The sequence below is a fragment of the Equus przewalskii genome, chromosome 1 (genome assembly GCF_037783145.1).
Source record: "Equus przewalskii isolate Varuska chromosome 1, EquPr2, whole genome shotgun sequence".
Lineage (NCBI taxonomy): Eukaryota > Metazoa > Chordata > Mammalia > Perissodactyla > Equidae > Equus > Equus przewalskii.
In genome coordinates, this window is record NC_091831.1 from 127,300,948 (window position 1) to 127,322,332 (window position 21,385).

Here is a 21,385-nt window from a genome sequence, read left to right on the forward strand (position 1 = left end):
GAATCTTTAACAACTTTGTGCAGCTTTTAGGGAATTATCTCGAAAATATAGACTTGGACACTGTAGAGGAAGGCGTAGCAGAAAGAGTGGGTCAGAGCACATCCCGCAGCTTAGCGTGTTTCTCTACAGCCCCGACCCACTCCAAAGTCCGCTGGGTCTCCGCTCCCCCAGCCCTGAAGACCCGGGCCGGCCCGCGGGGAGGGGGGACGGGGCTGCAGCCCGGGACGGCGCCGGCCGCTCCAGCCGCAGTTCAAAGCGCAGGGGGCGCGTCCGCTGCGCAGCCGGGAATGTCCGGCCGCTTAAAGCGCTCGCCGGCTCTTTTGTTCCCCAGACCGGGCCTCCGGGGAGAGGGGGCTGGGGGAGGGGACCGGGAGGGGAGGGAAGGGGGCGGCGGGCGGAGGGAGGAGGGCGGGGCGGGCGCGGGCAGTGCGAGTGCGAGTGCGGAGCGCGCACCCCTGGCGAGGCTGACAGATCGCCGGGGAGGGGTGCAAGATGGCGCAAGCGGCGCTCCCCCTGCGCCCCGGGCGCTCCTAGGCAGGCATGTGGCCCCAGCCCCCCGCCGCCCGGGCTCGGCCCCGGCCGGAGCCCCGGCCCCGACCCCGGCGCCGGCCCCGCGGGACGCTGTGAGCCGCGAGAGGCCCGGGAGCCGCGCGTCGCCGAGCCGAGCGGACCGAGAGCCCCATGGCTGCTCCGCGCGCCGCGTCCCCGCGCCGCCGGCCCCGGCTCCTGCTGCCGCTGCTGCTGCCGCTGCTGCTGCCCGCGCCGAGCGACGGTGAGCGAGGGCGCCCGCCGCCCGCGCGGTGCGGACCGAGCCGGGGAAGGGCGAGCAGGGAGTCAGCGGGCGCGAGGGGCGGACCTGGGGAGAGCGGCGCGGACCCGGGGCGGGAGGGACTTGCCCGAGGAGGGGAGCCGAGCGGGACGGGGCGGAGCCCGGGGAGAGGGCACCGAGGAGGCCGGGCTGCTGGGGGCGGCAGGGAGATGCTGAGAAGCCCCTGGAGAGAGACCGGGCTCAGTCCGCTGCGGCTGCGGCTTCGGGACTCGGGGCAGGACCCGGCGCCCGGACCAAGGGGCAAACAGCGCGGCAAATGAGGAGCGAGCTGACGGGCTGGAGTTGGGGAGAGCAGGAAACGAGCTAGGGGAGACCGCAGGGCTGAGTCCCGTCCGAGAGGGGCGAGCTGGGCTGCGCGGAGCCCGGCGGTGGCTCAGAGTAGCCCGAGGCGGCCGAGGCAGGAGACAGCAGACCGGGGGACGGAGGCCGGGACAGAGCGGGCTGCGCTGGGCAGAGAGGGCACGTCCCGGATTTGGAGCCGGAGCGCGCGGGAGAGACCGAGGAACAGGAGGACGAAGACTCCTGGTGGGCCGCGCGTGGACAGCCTGCGAGCTGAGGCGGGGGAAGAGAAACCGACGGAGAGCGAGCGAGGGGCAGGAGTCCCCACGTGCCCGCCCTTCCCCGGAGTGTGCACACGCAGAGCGTCCCTCCCCCCGGGCTCGAGGGTCTGCCGCTTTGCTGCCCAGAGCTCTGTCACCACCACCCTGTTCCCTCAGTGGGCCCACCTCACAGGAGAGGGGTGCAAGTCTAGTCCCTTCCCCTCCCACCCCCAGTTCTCAGCAGACGCTCATGTGGGCCGTGTTCTCTCTCCTCTCGCCTCCGGAGAAGCAGGATATCGCGTCCGCACTAGGAGAAACTTTATCCCCCAATTTGCTATACTGTAGCGGGGTTGCGTTGGGGACTGAGGCCTCTGAAACACAGGGGCAGGATGGGTAGGGGTTTGAAGGAGTGTGACCCTCAAATGTCTTAAAATATTACATATCCCTGAGGGTGAGGGGAAACGCCCATAACCCCAGCCCCCGCCCCCCTTCCCCATCTCCCCCAGCCTGGGAGGGCGCTGCTCTGCTGCAGAGCGGCCAGCTTCTCCTAGGATCGCTAGTTCCCTGGGAACGTGAGGGGTCTGTGGCTGCCGTTTCAGCGCAGGTGGATTCATTCCTCCTGGAGTGAAGTTGTAACTGGTCTGGTAAGTTGCTTGTTGGAGAAGTTGGTGACTTGGCATCATGCCTGGCATTGGAGCACTTGTCCTTCCTGTCAGTCTTCTTAATTCCGTGATCACCCTTCTCCCCATCTCTTCTTTCTCCTCCTCCTCTTCCAGCTCATTTCTCTTATGCAGGAGCTGTGAGGTTGCTGAGAGTAAACATTCTAGGAACTCTTCTCTTCCTGAATTTTGGGAAAACTGAGTTGATGTTTGGTACCCCTCATCTCTTATGACAGAGGCAGAACAACCAAAATCCCGAGCATCCTAGGGGAGAGGCAGTGGAGCTGGGTCATAGCCCAGCCTGTACCTGGTACTGGGCCCACATGTCCTGCTGCCTGCCAAGCATCTGATGGCTTTGCCAGTGAAAAGAAGCAATGATTTATTACTATCTCACTGTATATTTGTTTAGAACTTTTAACTTTTCCCCATTTTTTTAAGACTTTTTTTGAAAGATTAGCCCTGAGCTAACTACTGCCAATCCTCTTCTTTCTGCTGAGGAAGACTGTCCCTGAGCTAACATCCATGCCCATCTTCCTCTACTTTATATGTGGGATGCCTACCACAGCATAGCTTGATAAGCAGTGCGTAGGTCCGCACCCGGGATCCGAACCAGCGAAACCAGGGCCCCCGAGAATCGGAGTGTGCAAACTTAACCGCTGCACCGCCAGGCTGGCCCCAGAACTTTTAACTTTTCATAGTGTCTTTGAGTCTGTTAATCATTTCAACTACCCTATGACACAAGCCGTATTCTTCCTGATTTAAACAGATGAGGAACCAGACCCCAGGACAGGTTGAATACTTTACCCGAGGTCACATCCCGAAACTCTTTGAGGCTTCAGTGCTTAACTAGAGTCACCACAGAAGTGGCACCAGCTGTGTTGGAATCAGTCTTATCTTTGGATCCCAGATTTGCCGCTACTAGCTGTGAGACACTGGACAAGTTGCTTAATATCCCTGGGTTTCAGTTTCCTTATCTCTAAAAGAGGGAATGGTACAAATAATTTCTACCTCTCTGAGATGGTCTGCTGATTAAGTAAAATACTGCATGGGACAGCACTTTGTAATGCATAAACTTCTGTGTATAATAGAGATTACTATTCACGTTACAGAAAGATGGGGATGGGGTGCACAGATCCAGGGAACTTGGAACCCTCCGATGTGGCGTTCTTCCTGTCTGCTCACGCCACACTAACCTCTCCTCTTCCTCTCACCTCCCCTGCCTGATGCAGGTCTTGGCCACTCTGCTGAACTGGCATTTGCTGTGGAGCCGAGTGATGATGTTGCAGTTCCCGGGCAGCCTGTAATGCTGGGCTGCAGGGTGGAGGGCACCCCTCCAGTGCGAATCTCCTGGAGGAAGAATGGGGTGGAGCTGCCAGAGAGTACCCACTCCACCCTGCTGGCCAATGGGTCTTTGATGATCCATCACTTCCGGCTGGATCCGGGAGGCAGCCTTTCAGACGAGGGTGACTATGAGTGTGTGGCTCAGAACCGCTTTGGGCTGGTGGTCAGTCGGAAGGCTCGCATCCAGGCTGCAAGTAAGTGGACGCCTCTTTCTTTTTTTCCCACATTGGGGATCTAGGGTCAGCCTAGGGCATGGGGGACAGGCGGAGCAGTTCCATCTTATGCAGAGTTCTGGAGGACTGAATTCGCAGCATGGGTCAGTTGAGAGGTGCATAGCAGTAGCAATTTGTGGTGGTGGAATTATATCATATACTTATTTAAATTATTAGAATGTGATTAGACAAGAATGTAGCCAAACACTGTTGGGGGAGAGAGCGAGTGAGCGAGCGAGAGTGAGAACGTGTTTCATCCACCTCTTGGGTCAGTGTGTCTTAGTTTCCATATCCCTGTGTGTTGTGAGCATCCCAGTCCATTGGGTACAATTCTTGTGTTTAAAGATAAACAATTGTCATAGTTTATGGGTAATTTAAGAGAATTTTGAAGGGTAATTTTGGCTACATGCAATTTTTAATTACGTGCTGCCTTTCAAACATTTTGAGTATGATAAAACCTCACTATACTAGTAATAACATTCTGAAGCCTGTCAAAAATTTGCTTTACAAAAAATATGGTGGAATAATTTCAGGGTTATTGCAATCCTGACATTACTCCTACTCACCTCATGCTGGTGTGCTTTTTTTTTTTTGAATTTCAGCTTTATTGAGGTGTAATTGATAATAAAATTTTAAGACATTTAAAGCGTACATTGTGGTGACTTGACATCTGATGTGCTTTTTTGAATAGGAGAGAAAAGGCCAGCCAGAGCGTTTCAGCTCTAGAATTGTGCTTTGCTTGCGCTGATGGACTGCCAATTGTGGTGATGAAATGATGGCTGTGCTTTACTGCCCTGTCCTGCAAAAATTCTGTTGTTGTTGTTTAATCTGTGCACACTTGTGGGAGTGTGTTGCATAAACCCAAATTATCTATGTATCTTGGGGAGGTAGCAGGCTGTGGGGAGGGGTGTCATGATTGAGAACCACTGCTCTTGAGAAAGGGCAGAAGTTTTGGCAAGGGGAAAATGTTCTCCATCCCATATCTCTATCCTTCTGGGGGTGGGTGTCCTGTAATAATTCTGGCTAATACTTATTAAGCACCTGCTGCCTACTGGGCACCCTGCGTAAATGTTTCACATGAATTATCTCATTTAGTCATCACAACAACCCAGGGAGATAGGCCGTTATCATCTCCCCTTTTACAGATGAGAAAACTGAGATGTAGGGGGATTCAGTGACATTCTGGTCCTCAGAGGAGCCAGGGCTGCAGTCTAGGCAGTGTGAACCCTACACCCTCCCACTTAACTCCTGTGGCACACTGCCTCTCCCCTGTCTGATCGCTGACAAGTTTCTTCCTGGCTCTGAGGGCATTTGCACAGTTGCTCTGAACGGCCGGTGAGTGATGAATCGTTCTGAGGCAGGAGCTCTCTCGTTGAGTTTAAGATGCCCCTTTGTTCTAAAGAAGGCTGATCCAGGCCCCCATATGGAGCTCTCTGGGAGGCAGCCCTGGACCTTGAGACCGAATCACTTCTGGCTCAGCAACCCCTCATCTCCCGGCCCTCCCGGCAGTGTAGGGGAAGGCTGGTGCAGCCTCTGAGCAGATGGCTGGGTGTGAGGAAGAGAAGCGTGGATGGAGGGTGGGGACCCCAGGAAGACTTGCGGGTGGGAGAAATGAGACTTCTCAGGGAGATGACTCCCACACCCTCCCTGGCCTGTGTCAGTGCTGAGGGCTAGATGGCTCCTGCATCACCAGCGGAGAATTGTGGGAGATAAATCCCCAGGTGTTAATATATAGCTAATTGTAAATGTGCTCTTCTATAAATGGTAATACCTTCAAGATGTTTGGTTTCCCTAAACTCCTAACAACATAAGAAATTGAGCTGTGGCCTCTGGCTGGGGGAAGGGCCAGTGAGTGAGGTCAGCTTGGTTAATCCTTTGGGGTCCTAAGGACAGCTGAGGGGTTTGCCTCCAAACAGTGGCAGTCTGATGTGGGCTCTCTCTCCCCTGCAAGGCTCGTGGCCCCATGGGGGGAATGCTTGGGTACCAAGCAACCGCGTGGCTGGATCTCCTTTTCTCACTTCACAGGCTGATGTCCCTAGAAACCTGCAAAGCTGATTAGCTGCCTGGGTTTCCTTTTTTAGTACTAACTCCCTGCCTGTGTGCCGCAGGCACTGCAGATGTTGTGTGACATGGGGGGAGTGCCTTGCTGAAAGGTGTGAGGAGCCCTCTGGAGCCCCTACTTCTCCTGCCTGCTCCACGGCCGGTGGGGCAGGAGCATGCTAGGTGCCCCTCACAGATACACAATCCACCCAGTGGACTAGTCCAGTGAGGCAGATGGGGATCCAGGTCCGTGTGGGTGGGTCTGCTGGGGCCTCAGAGCTCTGGGCCACAGGCTGGTGGCTGGGAATCGCCACTCTTCCACCCCAGTGGTCTCAGATGCTGATGTTGAAGGCTGGCCTGACTAGGGTGGGCTAAGCTACAGGCTAATTCCTTGGGGCTTCAGTTCCAAGTATCTCCTTGTTACCGTGAAGTGGCTCAGGGTCCTAAAAGTACTCTTGCTTCCAGCATGTCTTGGTTTCTATGTGCCTATAGGAGGGGGCTGAAAATCGAGACACTTGTTACTGATGGACGAGTTAAGCTGGACAAGTTAACCTCTCCGTGGCCAAGCTTCCTCACCTGTGAAGTGTGCATATCATCCTGCTTTGTGGGGCGGTTGCAAGGACTAACTCACCCCACACTTTGCCTGGCAAGTAGGAGGCGCTCAGGAACAGGAGCCAATGCTTTCTGCTTCATTTGAAGACAGTTTCACTGACATTGCCGGCAAAAACAAACTGCCTGAATGCGCTCCCAGCCCCCAGCTCTCCCCTCACTGGGATTCAGTTAGGGAGCACTCCAGGGAAATCTGTCAGGGAATGGAATTACTGGAGCCGAAGTGCAACTTGTTCTGTTTTAACCCCTTCCTGGGAGGACCTGGGAATTCTCCCAAGCCTCTGGGCGTCGGCTGAAGCTGGCTTGGCCTGTGAGACCCTCTGCCATCCCTCTGGAGGGGCTCCAGGAAGGGTGCGAGGGTCACCCAACCCAGTGGGAATGTGTGCATTGACTCATACGTGTTGAGGTCTGTGTGCCTTGATGACTCCAAAGAGGGATGGGCTAGCTTCCAGGAGCGGGGGTGATTGGGGGACCCGCCCTCAGCTCCCCTCAGGCAGAAGCCCTCAGTCCCTGGCCTCGGTTGTTGGGCGCAGGCCCCTTGGGAAACTGGAGTGAAGAGCTATATGAGGCAGAGCAGGACTTCTCAAACTTTCCTGGGCCCGTGAGTTACCTGAGGATCTTGATAAAATTCAGATTTGAATCAGTAGGTCTGGGCCAAGGCCTGGGGTTCCACCTGTCTAACAAGAGCCCAGGTGATGCGGATGGTGCTGGTCCATGGGTGCTAGAGGAGGGACCACGCCCGTGTCATAACTGCTGGTGTGGGATCTGTGGGCAGCATAGCGAAGTCTGTAGGACAGGGGTTCAGGGACACACCTAAGTGGGATTGGACCCCAGCTCTGCCGCTCACTGATCCTGTGTCCTCAGCCTGAGTTGCTTAACTCTCTTGAGCCTCTGTGCCCTCATCTGGAAAAATGGGCATAATCCTATCAGCCTCTCGGGGCTGTTGAAGGATTAAATGATGATGGATGGAAAGCACCTGGCATAGGGCTTGGCCTCTGGGAAATGCTCATTAAGTATTATTGTTAGTGCTAGGGGTTGACCACTAATTTAGGATGAGGTCCAGCCTGTCTCAGTGCTAGCTGGGTTCTCAAAGAGCCAGGACTGCCTCCCTCCTGGCCTGACTGGGTGGGGGATAGGGGGTGGAGAGTGGGGTAGGGTGCAAGGGTGGTTATGAGGGTGGGCTGTGGAAGCAAACAGACCTCAGCTGGGTGGACTTGGGCAAGTCACTTAGCCTCTCTGTTTCCTCATCTTTAAAAAGGAGGAAATACTTAGCAAGGAGGAATGTTGTGAGGGTTACCTATGTTAATATGCATAAAGAACTTAGCCTGGTGCGGGGCACACAGAAAGTGTTTCCTTTTTTTTTTTTAAAGATTTAATTTTTTTCCTTTTTCTCCCCAAAGCCCCCCAGTACATAGTTGTATATTCTTCGTTGTGGGTCCTTCTAGTTGTGGCATGTGGGACGCTGCCTCAGTGTGGTTTGATGAGCAGTGCCATGTCCGCGCCCAGGATTTGAACCAACGAAACACTGGGCCACCTGCAGCGGAGCGCGCGAACTTAACCACTTGGCCACGGGGACAGCCCAGAAAGTGTTTCTTAAATATTAACTCTTATGATTCTGGAGAAGTAATAGAAGCGAGAAATGTGGAGTTCTAAGCTCCTTATTTGTAGTGATTCCAGAAAGGCGCCTGGTGAGCTCAGACTCCTGGAGAGAGGCAGTGGAGCGTGGTGAGAGGGGAGAAAGTCCGCTTCTGATCCCCTGCTGTCTCCACCTCAGAAAGTTGCTGACTTCTCCGGCCCTCGGTTACCCACTTCTGAAGTCGGAATCACCCTCAACCTGTCTGAGGGAGGGCAGTTTAACCAGCCACTCGGGGATCTTTGTTCAGCAGCAAGACCCGTGGTTGTGCAGATCCGCGGCCAGGGGCCAGGCATGGGTCTGTGGAAGAGGTCTGGTTGGGGGTTGGGAGAACCATGGGCTGAAGCTGCTGGGGAGTATAGTTTGTGTGGGGGGCTCAGTGGATTTAGGGGGCCCCGGGGAGCCTCAGTGTAGGGGAGTGGGTTGTGGAGGGAAGTGGTTCCTGGCACAGTGGCTGGTAACCCTGGAGGCCGTTGTCACTTGCAGGGTATATGCTTGGGTCTGGTGTGTGGAACCCAAGCTTTTCTCTCCTCCTTGAAGGGTAGCTCAGCTAAGGTAGCCCTGAGGAAGTCTCTGCCACTGCCCCTCAAACACACCCATCTACCTACCCAGGAGGGGAGGCAGCAGGTACTACAGCTGAAGCATCACTGGTGTGATGGGTGAGTGGCGGTGCCTAGGCCTGCTCTTATGCCAGGCAGCTCACGTGTACATACACCATGGCACAGCGGTAGGTGCAAATGGGTGAGCGTCAGCCCTTTTACCTGCCAGTCGGTACTCCACAGACCAAGCCCTTCTGACACTCTTGAGAAGCTGTGAGGTTGATGGAAAGGCTCTTGCCTGCACATGGGAAATCCTGTGTGGCTCTGGGCAAGTCGCTCACCCTCTCTGGGCTTTGCTTTTCTCATTGTAAAATTGAGTGGTTGGACCAAGGTTTGTCTCTGCTCTATGATATTAAGGCTTCCTTGCCATCCAGCCAGTCCTTGGGACATGCCTGCCTTTGCTGGACCTTTTCCCAGTCTGTTCTTGCCCCTGCTCATCCCTTACCTAATCCATCCCCAAAGACCACTTAGCTTGCAGTAATTTCTTCTTCCCCCTTCTCAGGCTGGGAGTATTTGTGGTCTGTGGCATTCAGGCTCAACCTTCCTCTCAGTGATGGCTGCTTGCATTGTTAAGTAACTGTTTTGCGGCGGGATATTCCATCTGTCTCCTCCATAGATTTTAAGCTCCTAAAGGGCTTCTCTTTCTTTTGTATTTCTCACATCCCCTGCCTGCGGAGCTTGGTAAAAACGAAATGAACATGTGGCCTTCCGGGTGCAAAGCTCTGTCTCTCTCGTTTCTCTCTGCTTCTCTTTTACTTTCTCTCTCCCTGTCTCTCCCGCCTCGTAATTGATAGCATAGCTCAAAGGCACAGAAGCTTGTGAGCAGGGACTATGACACACCCGGGGCAGGGTCATGGGGTGGCTGCTGCTGCGTGTTTATCTCTAGAGGAACTGAGACTCTCTCTTCCTCGCCAGATGGGGTGTGAATCACAGACCGAACTGCTTCGTATCCCTCATACCTGGGTCTTGGGGTCTCCTGCCTTGCGCTCTATTCCCGGGCTGGATGTGGCCTGCGTCCCCAGGCCCACTGGCCCCAAGTGGGCGGGGAGGGCTGCCCCTCGCCCCCCCAGCAGGACTCGAGTGTGGAAGTTGAACGCTTCTGGTTCCCACACCTTGGCTCCACTGTCGCAGGCAGCCAGCTGGCCCCTTGAACACAATGTGCAAATCTTCTCTGTTCCTGTTCCCGGCATTGTCCGGGGCCGGGCGCCTTGGCTGGGAATGTGGGCCGGTGAATAGGAGAGGCATTTGCAGCCTGCAAATGAAACAGGCCCCCAGCCCCCCTTAACCCCGGTCCCCTCCCCACACCCAGGGAGAAAGGACTTTTTCACTCCTGGCCTTCTTGTATTGCCTTTCCCTCTCCTCTCCAGAGTCCCTGCAGGCGTGTGTGCATGCGTGTGTGTATGTGTGTGTGTGTGTGTATAAGACAGAGAGAGACTTTTCACAGCAGCTTGAAGGCTGTTCGACACAGCCTTCAATAAAAGTAGAATGGAACAGAAGGACACCCAGGATGGAAAACCAAACAGCTCACTGCTGTCTTTGTTTAAACTGGACTGAGTGATTCCAAAAATGTCTGCCTTGTGTAACTAACCTATGGCACCCTGAGATTCTCTGGCCATAGCTTTGTTGCAACAAGGAATGTAGAAACCAGCAGTATGTGTGTATGTGGCCACGTGGACCTCTGTGGGTACCTGAGCATACAGGTGCGTGCCGGAGGATGTTCATGGGCCCCAGGAGTGGGGTCCAGCTCTCCTCAAGGGGCTTTCCTGTGGGAATCCTTCCCTTGAGCATATGCCAGGCTGGAGAACTGGAGTGGACAGAACTGATGCAGGGCAGGAGGCACTGGTCCTACAAGGGACTGATACTTGCCCAGCCAGCTGAAGTAAGAGAGGGGCAAGCAAACCCTAGGTCATTGGCGGAGGGTGGGGGCTTACATTATGGGCCTGTGGGCATGGCCACAGTACCTCCGGGAGTCTAGGCCATAGTTTCCTTACTCACTAGGCAGGTGCCAACAATCTGGCTGCGGTCCAAGCTGGCTGGCCTGTGCTGTTCCATCCCCCAAAAAGGATGGTCTTTCATTTCTGAGTTTGCTCCCCCAACCTCCAACTTTGTTCACCCTATTCCAAGAAACGCTAACTAACCCCTTGTGATTGCCCTCAAATGTAAAGGAAGGGCAGAAGAGAGAGTTATCCCTATGGACTGGAGCAGCCCCAGTGGCTTCCTGAGGAGGGATGCCTGGACAGGAGATATTGGGACCCAGCGAAGGTAGGAAGGCAGAGGTTGAGCCGAGGCCTGAAGAGGGGCAGGCAGGAGGAGCTCCTGGCCAGACCCCAGAGCCCAGGGAGATGGAGGCGGTGGGGAGTGTGGGCTGAATACAGCCAGCCAGCTACCTGATCAGACAGAAGGAGGAAAATTTGATGCAGAGGCCTCACATCGCAGCCTCTCCCACCCACCCTCTCCATCTCATCTCTGGATCTTGGTCTCAGTGCTCCTCAGGCTTTGACACCCACACACACGCTGTCCCCCCACCTCTGTCTTCCTGTGAGCCCACGTTTAGGGTCTTTGTCTCTATCATCCCTCAATCCTAGTGTCTCTTGTCCTGTCCTACTACCACTTTCGTTTCTCCAGCTCCTCTTTCTCTTTATTATTCTGTTCCTCCTCCTGCCTCTTTGTCCAACTGTGGCAACTCCAGTGTCTACCATCCTCTGCTGTGCTTGTCCAGAGATCCCTCTGTTTCAGGAGCAAAAGTAGGTGAGCTCAGGTGGGGGCACAGAACAAAGAGATAGGAAGAAGAGAGACTGAGAAGATGAGGTTCAAAGAGGACCCCAAAGGAAGGGGTCCATGGCCTCCCCAGCAAGTCGGAGTCTCCCTGGAGGCAGACCTTCATGAGAGGAATCTGAGAACACTGGCCCCTGCTTGGGGCCTGTCTCTGAGCCCGGACACTGACCACGGTGGGTGGTGGGGGCAGCCCTGGGCTGCTCTCTGGAATGCCGGTGTTGGGTTGCAGTGCAGATGCGAGCAGTGATAATGGGCAGGAACTGGACTTTCTGGTCTGGCTGCTGCCCCCAAGGCCATTGGAATGTGAGGGTGGGGGGGGACTAGCAAGAGGCCCCAGGGACTTGGGGTGGGCAGATGGAGACCAGACCACCTAAATGGAGAGGGAGGGGGCAGACCACCGTGAGAGAGAACCAAGTTCTAGCCCTTTCACTGAGTTTCAGGCTGCAGCAAAAGAATCCTAAAATTCCCAGCCCATCTGGGACCTTGGAGGTCTTCACAGCCTCCAGGTAGGATCACAGGCATCCAGAGCTTCTGGAGAAACAACCTTCTCATTTTACAGACTTGAAAACTGAGGCCCCCAGGGAGTAACCTGCCCAAGGACGGAGCTGGTCCTCCAGCCTGGGCAGGTAGGAGGTCCCTCACGCCTCTTGCCTTCCCTGGTGCCTCACTGCTCTCTGACTGGAGAAGGGGGGTATCTTTTTCTGTCCCCCCAGAGCAGACTGGCACACCTATTTCTGTTTTTCTTGTGTCCTGCCCTGCCCAGGCTTTGTGGTTGTGGTTCTGGATGTGAGTGTTAACCAGCAGACCTTGGGTGTGGGCTCCTGGCATCCATGGCATGTTACAGAGGGCCTGAGTTTCCAGAGCACGCTGGATACTGAGCTGAGTGGTCTGAGGGCTGCCTATTTGCTGGCGCTTGTGGTACACTAACTGGTAGGCCTAATAATGTGGGGCTGCACTGTCTTAAGCCCTTTATGTGTTAATTTACTTAATTCCCACACCAATTCCATTAATGGGTATTCCTAGTCCTATTTTACAGATGAGTAAACAGAAGCCCAGAGTGGTTCATTAACTTGCCCAAGGGTACACAGTAAGTAGGGAAGCTGGGATTCAAACTCAGCTTCTTTCTGCCTGACACAAGGTTCAGTGGCCTGAGTGACCTTAGAGGGGGCTATAGTCCTTTGAGAACATAATCAGTATCAATGCCTCAAAAATAGAGCCAGGGACCTGAACGCATGCAGGGGGGAGTGTGGGGAGCAGAGAACAGCTTAGAACCCCCACCAAAGGAGGAGGCACTTCTGGGTGGGCCAGGCAGGGCTACAGGCCCTCCACCCCCAGCTGTAGCTGGAGGCCCAGAGAATCTGGAGGGCTGGTTAGGCTGGGACCTCTCCTCTGCCCTACCTGTGGGGCGGGGCAGGGCCGGCTGGGTCAAGGTTCCCGGCTGGAAAGGAAGTTGGGAGGGGGGTGGGCTGCTGGAGGTGGAAGTGGGAGTGCTTCTTCCCTGTGGAGGAAAGACAAGTTCCCTCCTCCTGGGGCTCCCTCAGCTCCCTTTCCTTTCTTGTTTCCGCATAATGACGCTGATTGCTCCACATCTGTCATAATTACTCTTTGTTTGAAAATTCAGAACAAATCACAGGAGACGAACTGGTGTGGCTCAAGAAGGATCCTTCTCCCCAGGGGTCCTGTTAGGGGGGAAGGGGTAGTAGGGAAGAGCCATAATCAGCCTGGAGGAGCCAGGCTGCTGATTGTCCTTGCGCTGTCCCCTGGCCTGGGCAAGGTGGCCTAAGGCCTCATGGAGTTACTTGGCCCCCGACCCCAGGCCACAGTTCCGGCTTGGCTCGCTGTGATGGCTGGGAGATTCTACCCCCTCCCCCCAACCTGGGAGAGGGGTCTGCATTGGGTCCCCTGCCCTCTTGGTCCCACTGAACAATGGATTGGACAGCAGGCTGCATGGTAACCCCAGCAGCACAGCAGGGAGGGGCAGGCTGTGCCTGCTGGAAAGGTGTGGCCCCAAGCACATGGCAGGGAGCTTTACTGGCAAGGAGGATTGGGGCAGTTGTGGCTGGGGTCCCTGGAACAGGGTGGGCATTAGATCTCCAGGGTGAGAGCCAGGAACAGGGACGTTACCTCCAGAGGGCACCAAACAAGACCCTCCTGGGATCCAGCAGCAGCCCTGGATGCTCAGGGCTTCTTCACACTCACTCCCTAGCAGCTTGACTTCTGGTGAGGGTCCTGGTCCCTGCCCCCATTCCTGGCCTGAAGGCTGTTAATTTGGGGGACTAATTCCTGGAGCATGTGCCCTGGGCTGTGGCCTTGCCTGCCATGGGCACACACCTCCATGTCTCTCTCTCAACCTAGTGCCTTCCCACCTGGGATTGTGTCCACAGAGACTCTGCAAAGACTTTTGCAGGGAGAAATCAAGGACAACCTAGAATTCATCCCCAAACCCAACCTGTAATAAACCCCACTTGTTCTTGCCGCGGGACCATTGTGGGACTACAGACACCCTCAAGGAGCTGGAGCCAACTCAAGATGCAGGTCGACTTGCCCTGAGGACTGGCTCTGGGTTCAAGCTTCCTCTTTCCCTTAAGACTTTTGAGCCTCATTTTGTCTTTGTGGGAAACAGAAGGGAGCATGGCCCTGCCTGTCTTTTGAAGGGAAAGGATGAGTAGGTCCCAGGCATTTGTAGAGTGTAGGGAGCTGTCCCCATCCACCAGTGGAGGCATCCTTTGTTCAGGCATCAGTGGACGTTGCTGGGGGGAGGACTGACTCCTGGAGACAGGACCCCAACTGGAAGTGCCTGCTTGGACTGGCTTGGAGAGACCACCTCCTCTGGCCCCACCATTATTGATCAGGGACCCTGGGAGGAGCTTGGACTTGACCCAGTCATCATCCTGCTTACTCCTACGCCCTCCCTGGCTCCCACTTCCACAGAAGCTGCTTTTAAAATGTAAATATTCACTTCATCCCTGTGTGACTTTGGACCCATCATTTCACCTTCATGGTCCTCAGTTTCCCTATAGGTGGAAGGTGGTGTGGAGAGGACCAGGCTAAAAGATTCCTAAAGTCCCTTCCCACTTCTAAAATTCAGAGACACTGACTCCTTTTTTATCTTCAACAGGGTTTCGCCCCTCCCCAACTCTTCTCCTCTCCACTTCTCTCCGTTTGCTCTAGCTGTCTCCTCCATCTCTCGCTCTGACTTCTCTCTTCAGCGCTCCTGGTGCGCTGGGCTTGGCCTCCTCCTTTTTTAAATGTTAGGATCAAAGTTTTGCAGAGAAGCTCTTTTGTCATTCTCATTCTCTTTTGCTCCCCCCAACTTGGTCGTCCCCCTCCTCCTACCAGCGCATGTGTCCAAAGCGGCGGTCGCTGGGCCAGGTCCAGACCGAGTTCCTCAATGCGCTCGTCGTCCGGTGTGCTCCTGGAGCCGGAGCCAGCCGCCTGCGAAGCAGGTACCCAGGCAGGGACTCGCTTCCCCGCCCTGGCCAAACACAGTGGGAAGAGAGTGGCCCGGGAGGAGCCGGGCTCTGGAAATGGCTCTTTCTCGTGGCAGGGGAGGAGGGACCTCCCCACCCCCAGCACAAAGCGTGGCTGCTTCTTGCAGAATCAATGGGTATTCAATTGACCCCGTGCCACGCAGTCGCTGGGCTGTCAAGTCACCGCGCCGGTGTGTCCGTGTGGGTGTGGTGTGTCCGTGTGAGTGAGAACATGTGTGCATGTGCAAGTGTGTGCGTGTGCGAGTGTCTTCGCTTCCTGCAGCTCCCGGTATCCTGGACACAGTGCCTTGGGGTCACTACTCCACTGGGCTGCCCTGACCAGGGTGGGAAGGGACAGACCTAGCCCCACCAACTGGGGGCCTGGAGCTGGTCTTGGCGGTGAAATGGAGCAGGAGAGTGGATGGAGGTCTCCGGCTCCCAGCCCCCTTCTTCCCAACTGGCTTGGGGTATAGGCCAGGGATTTCTGACAAGGAGCTAGAGCTAGACAGTTTGTGGGCACACCTTTGAACGGACCAGCTCTAGGAGAGAAAGGAAGCAGAGAGGGTCCTAGAGCCTTTATGGAACAGCAGACCTGAACACGGCTGGGTGCTTGGCGCCCTGACAGTGCTCAGCAGTGCTCTCACCCCAAGGGCAGACAGGCATGGGGAAGGGGGGAGCTTTCCAGCTTTTGCTGATTCACTCAACCCTACTCTCCTCTTGTCCCCAGCCTCCTGCCCATGATTCTCATGTCACTGCTGTGGAAACTGAGGCCCAGAGAGAGGGCCTGGCCCCAAGTCCTGGGTGTAAGGGCTGGGACAGAAAGGGTCCAGATGCTCTTTCCAATGTGCTGATTGGCCTAATGGGACCCGGGCTCCAACTTCAGAGCCCAGATCTAGAGAACAGAAACCCAGTATTTGACTTATGACAAACAATTCTTAGATCTTTTTCTGCCATCTTCACACCTGGATTGGTTTTTCCTCACTCCCCTTTTGGGTTATTTTTGTTTTGCCTCTCTTACATCCTGGCTTATGTGGAAGGTTACCCTCTTTCTGCAATAATTCCTTTCACTCTAATTTTTTGAGGTTTCCTAAAATTGTATTCCACACCTCTAGCATCTTAGAGAAGCCCTATCTAATTTAGTCCCACTTGCAGATTGGAATAGAATGTTCTTGACTCCATTTTGTCAGATGATCAATAATGATGTTACATGGAATGAGCATCAAGATTGAGCTTGTTTGATATTCTTCCTCTCCTGTTTTTCTGATTTGGCTTCTCAGATCAGTCATTTTCCCATCGAACTGTGACAAAAGTCAAGATTATTACAAGCAAGCTGTAAGTGTAATGTTGATGGGATCAAGGCTTTGCTGAAATAAAATGATACAGCTTTTCTTCCATCAATTAAGGAAGAATTCATTGGGCTGTATGCTAGGCTTTGCTTTTTAGGGTGGGGGGAATCAGGAGACATGGTCCATTCTGGAACAATGAGTATATTGCTTGTCCTTCCCACTGGTCTGCAAACTCCCTGAGGGGGAGGGGTTAGCTTCTCTGTGCATCCTCAGTGCTGAGCACAGAGCTTGGCCTAGAGTTGGCGCCTGGTGAGGGTGAGAGATGGGGAGCCGTGGGTATATGAAATGGGAGGGTAGGAACACCTCCTGCCTTCTGTGGGCCACTCCCCCTCTGGAGTTCAACAGTCTGGGTTTGAGGGCAGATGAAGCTGAGTCAGATATTATTCTCCAAGGGCCACCAGGGGTGGTTTCACCCAAGCTGTTCTCCACAGGCTTCTGAGTCACTCCTGTTAGGAGCTGAGAGTGGCCATGTCTGCATCTAACTGCATCCTAAATCTCCTCTCCCAGCCTCTGCTAGTCTTAAAGGGCACCCCTGTCCCACTATTCTGTTCCCCTCCTTGAAACACCCTTCTTCTGAGGTCCCACTGCTGGCCTCTTGGGGGAGGATGAGGATTAGACTGAGGCACAGGTGCCACTACCAGGTACTGCGTGGGAAGGGCCGAGCCTGGTAAGTTCAGTCCTCAGTCTGCCACCCCAGGAGAGGTGGCTGCTGGTCCTCAGTCACCTCAGGGTGGGACACCTTCCCAAAGCTAGAGAAACTCTTAGGATGCCAGACCACTGGCCTCACCCTCGAAATAGCTAACAGGCCAGGTTCCATGCTAAGAGGCATCGTTGTGCCCTCCCGCTTCTTCTGCGTCCTCTCTGGAAGGACTATCCCTGCATGTACAAGCCTACCTTCCTGTTATCTTGAAAAGTCATAACCATGATAGCAAAGCATCTCGTGAATGCATGTTGCTGTGGGAGTGGGTAAGGGGAGAGAAAAACACACTCTCATTATTATACCCATTGTCTTCCTGTCAGAATACTCACCCACAGAGCATTATTTTTAAAGTTACTTATGGTCTTGGGTTTGGGGAAAGAAGAGATGTGAGGAGAAATAGGCTTCCTTTAAAAGCATGGGGCTGGCCCCATGGCATGGTGGTTAAGTTCGCACATTCCGCTTTGGCAGTCCTGAGTTCGCAGGTTTGGATCCCGGGTGTGGACCTACACCACTCATCAAGCCATGCTGTGGTGGCGTCCCACATACAAAATAGAGGAAGACTGGCACAGATGTTAGCTCAGGGACAACCTTCCTCAAGCAAAAAGAGGAAGATTGCAATAGATGTTAACTCAGAGCTAATCTTCCTCACCCAAAAACACACCAAAAGAACACTTTTTCAGTTAAAAGTATTGGGTCTCTAATTTGGGCCTGGAGCCCCTCTTGCTTTTTGAATAGTGGATCATTTTCCAAAGTATAATTCATCTGGGGATTAGACATTCAGGCAGTCTTGCTGAAATCTGGACAAACCATAAAGGCACACATATAGTAATATCTAGGAATAATTATATTTGTAGTTTCTGTTTGGATGGTCATTTTATCAGTCTTTCAAAGTGAAGCATAGTGGCCTGTATAGCATTAGAATGATCTTTGATCTGCTATTGACTGGCTGTTGTTTCCTTGGATAAGTCCTTTTTTTCGCTAGATCAGAGGACTTGAAGCATCACTCTTTGGGTCCTTGGTGGAGGGGGGCTCAGGGTCTGGACATGGAGGAAAGACGGAGGCCCAACTGGTGGGACTCCAGGCTTCTCACAGCTACCCCATCTGTAACAGCTCTGCTTTATCTTTTTGTTTTGTTTTGTTTTGTTTTATTTTGGAGTTCTCCAAAGCAACTAACCAGGCAGATCAACTAACCAGGCAGATCAACTAACCAGACAGATCAACTAACCAGACAGACTGGCCTAAGGAGGGGGATAGTCCAGCAGCAGCAGGTGCTGGAAGGCCAAGCAGCTTAAGGTTCTAGAGCCTTAGGCAGAAGAAATATGACTCTAAGATGAAGATTTAGGAGAATTATGAAGAAAAATATTATGATCACATCTGAAGTTATGACCAGGGTTAGATTAAACCTTGATTCAGAATTGGGTCAGAAAAACAATGAGCTATACTTAGATATTTCTCTCCTTTAAAAGCATGCTTTTCATGTATCACTGTTACAACTAGCACTTGGTAATATTAATGGTCAGAGAAAGGGGCAATTTTGGCTGCTGTTCGTTCAGTCTCTCAACAAGTGTCCATTCCTTTTTTTTTTTTTTGGAGGAAGATTAGCCCTGAGCTAGCATCTGCTGCCAATCCTCCTCTTTTTGCTGAGGAAGATTGGCCCTGAGCTAACATTCATGCCCATCTACCTCTATTTTATATGTGGGATGTCTACCACAGCATGGCTCGAAAAATGTTGTGTATGTCCGCACCTGGGATCCAAACCCGTGAACCCTGGGCCGCCGAAGTGGAACGTGCGAACTTCACCGCTGCGCTGCCAGGCTGGCCCAAGTGTTGTCCATTCCTTAAGTTTATCTCAAATAAATGGATGGCTGGCTGGGTAGATGGATGGTCCTGTTTAAGAGTTTACCTTTAAGAGTGCTGCCTACAAAGGGTTTATAATCTTCTTGTGGTGACACGGACGTTAGAAAAGATTGCAGCCTCAGAAAGAGCTCTATGATATGCATCAAATAAGTGGTGCTAAGGGCCACTGGTTCAGCCCAACAGCCTACTGTTGATCTGAGCAGCAGACCAGACCTTTTTATCATTTGATAAGCCCGATAGAATACTGGACTAGCCTAAGGCAGAAATAGTCTAAGAGCCCATCAGAAAGGATTAGGAAGTCCGTGCTTCCAGGAAAAGGATACGTGGAATTGGAGGATATTAAAGCAGGTCAGTTCTCAAATCAACAAATTTCAAAGAGCCTCTGTCCTGTACTTACCTGCCTCTGAGCTAAGTTCTCTGAGCAATAGAAAGATAAGACACTTCCTGATCTTGAAGGATGTCATCTCCTCTACCCTCCTGTCCAAAAACAGCCTTATTTGGTGGTGATGGTGAAGACAAGACAGCCTGATAGAGCACAAAGAATCTGTTGAATGCATCAATAGCAAGATCATCAGCTTGTCCATCTACATCGTGGTTTCCTTTAATTCTGATTTTTTGTTTAGGATGTCTTATTCTTTTGGTATAATTTCTTTCTTTTTTTTTTTTTTAAGGATTGGCCCTGAGCTAACATCTGTTGCCAATCTTCCTTTTTTTCCTTCTCCCCAAAGCCCCTCAGTACATAGTTGTATATACTAGTTGTAGGTCCTTCTGGTTCTGCTATGTGGGACCCGCCTCAGGGTGGCTTGATGAACGGTGCTAGGTCCGCACCCAGGATCTGAACCAGAGAAACCCTGGGCTGCCGAAGTGAAGCGTGCAAACATAACCACTCAGCCACAGGGCCAGCCCCTAATTCTGATTTCTAAGCTGAGTCACCTTGTATCCTTATACATGAAAAAAAGTGAAATGCCTCGGGCTAGTCCAGTTTTCTGATAATGAGTCAGTTTCCACAGGCATGTGGCTGGAACGCCAGTGTTACCTATCAGCCCGCTATTCGCATCAGGACCTGCCTTGGGTCGAAACAGTGGCTCCAGTGCTTCAGGCATCACATCCAAATTCCGAGGCCTGGCTTTGCAGCCCGTCTGCAATTTGGACCTCCCTATTCCAACCATTTCCCTCTTCCTCCTGAGTCTTCCAGTCTCTTCATCAGTCGGGTGGGTCTCCCCACAGTTCCATCCTCCTTCCCCTTCTTTTGCGCATCTTTCTCTCCTGCCTTCTCTACTCACATCTCTCCGAGCCATTCTCTGAACTTCTCCAGCCCCTTCAGCTGGTGGCACACAGTTGGGCACTGAGGTACCCTATATAAATCCCCAGCCCCCTTCTCCAGTTATTTCATGCGTTCCCAAGGAAATCTAATTAGACTATTGAATGCAGGGCCGTGCCTGTTTTTCTGAGTCAGAAACAGAACTGGACGACCACTTTGGCGCCCCTAAGAATCTGCTGGTGGAGAAGGCTCGGTGAGGGTGAGGAGCCTGGCGGTGGGGGTGCGGCGGTGGGAGTGCGAGGGGAGCCCGGGGGCGGTTGTGTGCTCTCCAGTCTTCCACGGAAGCGGGGGGCTGTTTCTCCCCGGACACAGGAACTGCTGCCTCAGTTTCCCTCCAGGGGCCAGGCCCAGCTGGGGAATTTGCACCGCTGGGGGGAGGGGGTGGCGGGAAGTGGTGCCTCGCTCGCCCCAGCGACATCAAACCCTCGTTTGGCGTGCGAGGACAATGGCTGTCTTATTTTCTCCATTCGCCGCGCACAATGCCGGATTCTCTTATTCACCCGCGGCGGTGCGAGCGAGGTAATTAGCCAGCGCCATTCAGCGCGGACACTATTGCTATGCGGGGGGGCGAGGACGCCCGCGTCGGCGGGGATTAGCCGGGTCGGGGTGTGCAGCTGCGGCCACTTCAAAGGGGCCGGGCGGGCCCGGGCGGCTGTGGGAACCGCGCCGCCCTCGGGAGCCGCCCCGTCGCCGCGGCAGGGACCGCCGGCCTCCTGGCCCGGGCCCTCGCCGGCCGCGCGCTCCGCCGGGCAGGCCCGAGCTGCTGGCGCCCCGAGCTGCGGCGGCGGCTCTTGTCGCTCGCCGTCCCACTCCCACTTTCATCAGGACCTCAAGTGCTTTTTTCTTTTGAGTCCCGGGAGTCAAAGGGCAAAGAGGGGAAGGAGGAGGAGGAGCGAGGGGGATGGGAGCTTGACACAAAGCGCTGACCTCTGAGGAGTGGAGCAGATGGTCCCACTTACTCCTGCCGCCGAGCGAGCGGCTCTCAGGGCCCCAGGCTCCGGGCCCTGACCCCGTCCGCCATCCGAATGCCTGAACTGGGGCCCCGCGGGGGCTGGGCTCCCACATGCTCCTTCACCCGCACAGATGCCCACTCTGCGCTTCCTGGCACTGGAGTCAGACTGCCTGGACCAGCCTCGCCTCTAGCAAGGCTGGGGGGTAGGGGGGCACTGAGGGGCTGGGGGCTGGGCTGAGAATCTGCCCTTGTCGGATGCTGGAGCCTTGGGGACGGTCAGGATTCTCAAGAACCTGCCGGGTCAGGGGTTCCCAGTCCTGTCTGTGCATATGAGACACCCTGGTGAGCTTTAATAGAAATACAGATTCCTGAGCACCACACCAGACCAAGAGATCTGAATCTCTGGCAGTGGAGTCCAGAAATCTGCATTGTTACCCAGCACCCTAAGTTATTGTGATACGCAGCCAAGTGTGAGAACAGGGGCCTAGTCCAACTCCTTCATT

At 54.0% G+C, this 21,385-nt stretch overlaps 1 protein-coding gene across 3 annotated transcripts in view; it reads left to right on the top strand.

Moving 5' to 3' along the window:
* Window positions 1-555: 555 nt before the first annotated feature.
* Window positions 556-21,385, top strand: part of IGDCC3 (immunoglobulin superfamily DCC subclass member 3) — a 40,028-nt gene continuing 19,198 nt past the window's right edge. For 2 of the 3 annotated variants that reach the window (XM_070623259.1, XM_070623271.1), the window contains exons 1-2: window positions 556-772; window positions 3,257-3,562. In XM_070623259.1, coding sequence (XP_070479360.1) covers window positions 682-772; window positions 3,257-3,562 — 397 coding nt within the window. In that variant the 5' untranslated portion in view covers window positions 556-681. Of the gene's footprint in view, window positions 773-887; window positions 2,013-3,256; window positions 3,563-21,385 lie in introns of those variants that run through there. The other variant, XM_070623267.1, reaches the window with a different exon arrangement.